The sequence below is a fragment of the Pipra filicauda genome, unplaced genomic scaffold (genome assembly GCF_003945595.2).
Source record: "Pipra filicauda isolate LSUMZ 115617 unplaced genomic scaffold, ASM394559v2 scaffold1272_size29696_pilon, whole genome shotgun sequence".
Lineage (NCBI taxonomy): Eukaryota > Metazoa > Chordata > Aves > Passeriformes > Pipridae > Pipra > Pipra filicauda.
This window is the reverse complement of record NW_024103732.1, coordinates 11,115-14,586: the sequence shown is the minus strand read 5'-3', so window position 1 is coordinate 14,586 and position 3,472 is coordinate 11,115. Positions and strand designations below refer to the sequence as shown.

Genomic DNA, 3,472 nt, shown 5'->3' with positions numbered 1-3,472 from the left:
TTTTCCAGGATTTTTTTTGAATCTGGGAGAGCTCAAACCCCCCTGTTCGTAGGGGTTCAGAAGGCTGACATTTGTCCAAACCCCCTTTTCCTAGTATTTTGAGGGTCTGAGAGTGCCCAAACCCCACTGTTCCCAGGATTCTGATGGAGTCTGGGAGTGTCCAAACCTTCTTTTCCAATATTTTGTGCTCTGGGAGTGCCCCAAACCCCTGCCCCTCAGATTTTTAGGGTCTAGGAGAGCCCATACCCTTGTGTTACCAAGATTTTTGAGGTCCTAATGTTCCCAACCCCCCAGTTCCCTTGTTTTTCAGACACTGATGGTACCCAGACTCCTCTTTTCCAAGACTTGAGGAGCTGGGAGTGCCCAAACCCCCCTGTTCCTGGGATTTTCAGAGCCCCCTCAAAGCCTCAGATAACCAGGACTGCAGAGAACTGGGAATCTTTACTGGGAAAACTGGAAGCAGCCAGCTGGGGTGAGAATAAATGCAGGGAAGGGGGGACACATGACCCCCCAAACTCAGCGTGGGGCTGGACTGGGGGGTCCCAGCTGGACCCGAGGCCACGGGGAGGGGCTGCGGCCGCCGGCGGCTCAGGAGCTCTGTGGGGAGAGAAAAGGGGGTGAGAGCGGGGTGGGGGGACAGGGGGGGCACACAAGCTCTGGAAAACAGGGGGGAAGACAACCCCCGGGGACCCCCCTTTACCTTCTCCCGCAGGTAGAAGCCGAGCCCCAGCGCCAGGAAGACCAAGCCCAAGACGAAGCCCCCGACCCCCACCAGGATCTTGCTGCGGACGGTGTCCGGTGGCATCTCTGGGGGGAGCCGGGGGGGTCAGCACCCCCAAAACCTCCTCCCACGCACCCCCCGGCACCCCACAGAGCCCGGCCCGCTCTCCCCCAGCCCACCCAGGACTCCCTGAAACCTCCTGCCAGTCCCTTCCCAGCCTTTTGCGATCCCATCAAGCCCTTCCCAGCCCCTTTAGGACCCTCCAACCCCCCTCTTATCAGCCCCAGCACCCACCAAACTCCCTCCCAGGTGCTCCCAGTTCCTCCCTTTCTCCCCCGGCCCCCCTGCCAGTGTGCCCCCGGTGCTGGGGGGGCCGGGCCGTACCCCAGTGCCGGCTGAGGGGGTGCTCCAGGCTGACGTGCTCCACCTGGCAGCTGTAGGTGACCCCGCGCCGGGGGGGGATTTCCAGCAGCACCAGCACCTGGTAGCTCCAGTCCCCGTTGGGGACCACGTCGGTGGAAAACACGTCCTCCAGCACCTCCTGCCCATCCTGGAACCACCTCACCTGCACCGGCGCAGGGTAGAAATCCATCACGGAGCAGAGCAGGCGGCTGGGGCCGGGCTGGGAGCTCGACGGCACCAGCGAGATGGACACGCTGGGGGGCACTGGGAGGGACGGGGGAGACACTGGGCTGAGCTGGGGGCACTGGGAGGGAGGGCAGAGGGCTTGGAGGGCGTTGGTAGGGATTTGGATGGCACTGGGAGGGACTGGGATGGTAGTGGGAGGGACTGGGAATAGAGCGGGGGAGAAGGGGATGGGCTGGGGGGCACTGGGGAGAGAGTTGGGAGATGTGGGAGTGAAGTGAGAACGACTTGGAATGGAGTGAGAGTGTCTGGGAGTGGATTGAGAGGGACTGGGAATGTCTTGTCTGGACTGGGAAGGAAGCGATGGGGACTGGGAGGCTGAGTCGTGGTGAGGGAACTCTTCGCTTTGGGTCTGCCTGGCAACTGGAGCGTCATCAGAGACACGCGCTGGGATTGGCTGAGGGGCGGGAGCTCGGTGGCCCCAGCGGGGTGGAGACGGGGGGGGCACGGGGAGAGACTGGGATGGACTGGGATGGACTGGGAGGGGGCAAAATGCCACAGGACGGGCACAGGGAGTGCTGAGGGGTCTGGGGTGATTCTCAGGGAGAGTTTGAAGGGCTCTAGGCAGGGGCCGAGGGGACCCGCTCTGTCCAACGCTCACCTCTCCTCTCCACGCTGAACGAGCTGAACAGCTTGTAGTTGTGCCGGCAGTGCCTGTCCACCCTAGCCCGTATGTACTCCATCCATCCTTGGTTCCGGTTCCCGTACCTGGCCAGGATCTCCCCATACGGGGTGTCCCCCACAAAGACCCCCACATCGCTGTCAAAGTGCATGAACTGCTTCCGGTTGTAGACGAACCTCTGCACAAACCTCACCTGCTCGGTGCCGTTGATGAAGTAACACTCGCACTTTGCCATGTGCTGGAACACCCCTGGGTGTGCAGGACACAGGACAGGGGGTGCCCCGTCCCCACCCATCATCCCTCAGCCCCCCACAGCACGTTGGGAGCTCAGGGGGCCACCCCGAACCCTCCTTTCCCACCCCCCTCTGCCCCACGGACGCCCCAGCACCGGCTCTTGGCTGGGGGGGAACCCCCCCATCAGCCCCCGAGGATGGACAGGGGGATTGAGGGACCCACCTCCAGTGCGGATCCGACCCCCACAGAGCCCCAGGGAACCGATTCAGGGCTCAAGGGACACCCAGGGACCCCCATGGCACCCCTCTGTCTGCTCTCCCACACCCCCTTGCCCCCCTCTCCCACCCCTTTCCCACCGTCCCCCCAATCCCCAGACCCCACCCCCTCCCTCACTTTCGGGTTCCCATCCCTCTCCCACTCAGTCTGGGCCTTCCAACCCCCCTCGCACTCACTTTTGGGGCTCCCACACCCTCTTTTCTCCCCTCTTTCCCCCCCTTTCACACCCGACCCCTCTTCTCGCCCCCCCCCGCTCACCCGACAGCTCCTCGCCCGCAGCCGGGGGGGCTCCCAGCACCACCAGCACCGCCAGCACGGCCCCAGCTCCCCGCACACGCTCCATGCCCAGCGCCGGACAGCTGCTGACAGCCCAAAACCAGCCGGGCGGCGCCGTTTTGGGGGGTTTGGGGCGCGCTGGGCTTGGTTGAGGGCGCAGTTGGGGCCCTTTTTTCGAGGCGTCTTCCCGGCGACTGATGAGTCATCAGCGCGGCGCGCTGGGATTGGGCGCGGGCGGCGTGGGCGCTTTGGGATTGGCTGAGGGCCGTTGGGGGCCCCCGCGGCAGCCCCGGGGCTGGGGGGTTCGGGGGGGTCTGTGGGGGAGGGGGGAGCTCAGGGCCCACCAAAAATGCCCAACCAGGGCTCCCAAAGCTCAGGGCAAACCAAAAACGCCCAGCCAGGGCTCCCAAAACTCAGGGCAACCCAAAACTGGCCACCCAGGGCTCCCACAGATCAGGGGAACCTCAAACAGAGGATCAAGTTGTCCCGGAGCTCAGAATTGCCCCAAACAAGAGGGAGATGGGGGGCTGAGGATGCCCAATCCCCCTTTTCCCGCCATTTTTGGTTGTACTGGGTCTTAGTTAAACAAGATTACAAATTAGAAATTAAGAGACTTCAGGTGGAAGTGTGGAAAAGAAACAACTTTTTATTAATAAAATCTGAATAAACAACAAATGGTGCAACCAAAAACTTTGAGA

The 3,472-nt window shown here is 62.7% G+C and overlaps 1 protein-coding gene across 1 annotated transcript; it reads right to left on the bottom strand.

The window, feature by feature from the left end:
• Window positions 1–525: 525 nt before the first annotated feature.
• Window positions 526–2,841, bottom strand: LOC113992798 (class II histocompatibility antigen, B-L beta chain-like). Its single transcript, XM_039389960.1, has 5 exons — window positions 2,757–2,841; window positions 1,968–2,237; window positions 1,106–1,387; window positions 701–807; window positions 526–597 (listed from the first exon to the last, which is right to left on the bottom strand). The coding sequence occupies exons 1-5, from the start codon at window positions 2,839–2,841 to the stop codon at window positions 589–591; spliced, it is 753 nt and encodes a 250-aa protein (XP_039245894.1). The 3' UTR covers window positions 526–588.
• Between the last annotated feature and the right edge of the window lie 631 nt (window positions 2,842–3,472).

Excerpts from the sequence above, each read along its gene's own strand:
- LOC113992798 (XM_039389960.1), bottom strand. The coding sequence starts at position 2,841 with ATGGAGCGTGTGCGGGGAGCTGGGGCCGTGCTGGCGGTGCTGGTGGTG. Across the intron at positions 2,238-2,756 it reads TGCGGGCGAGGAGCTGTCGG|GGGTGTTCCAGCACATGGCA; the intron begins GTGAGCGGGGGG and ends CTGCACACCCAG. Across the intron at positions 808-1,105 it reads CCCCCTCAGCCGGCACTGGG|AGATGCCACCGGACACCGTC; the intron begins GTACGGCCCGGC and ends GGCTCCCCCCAG.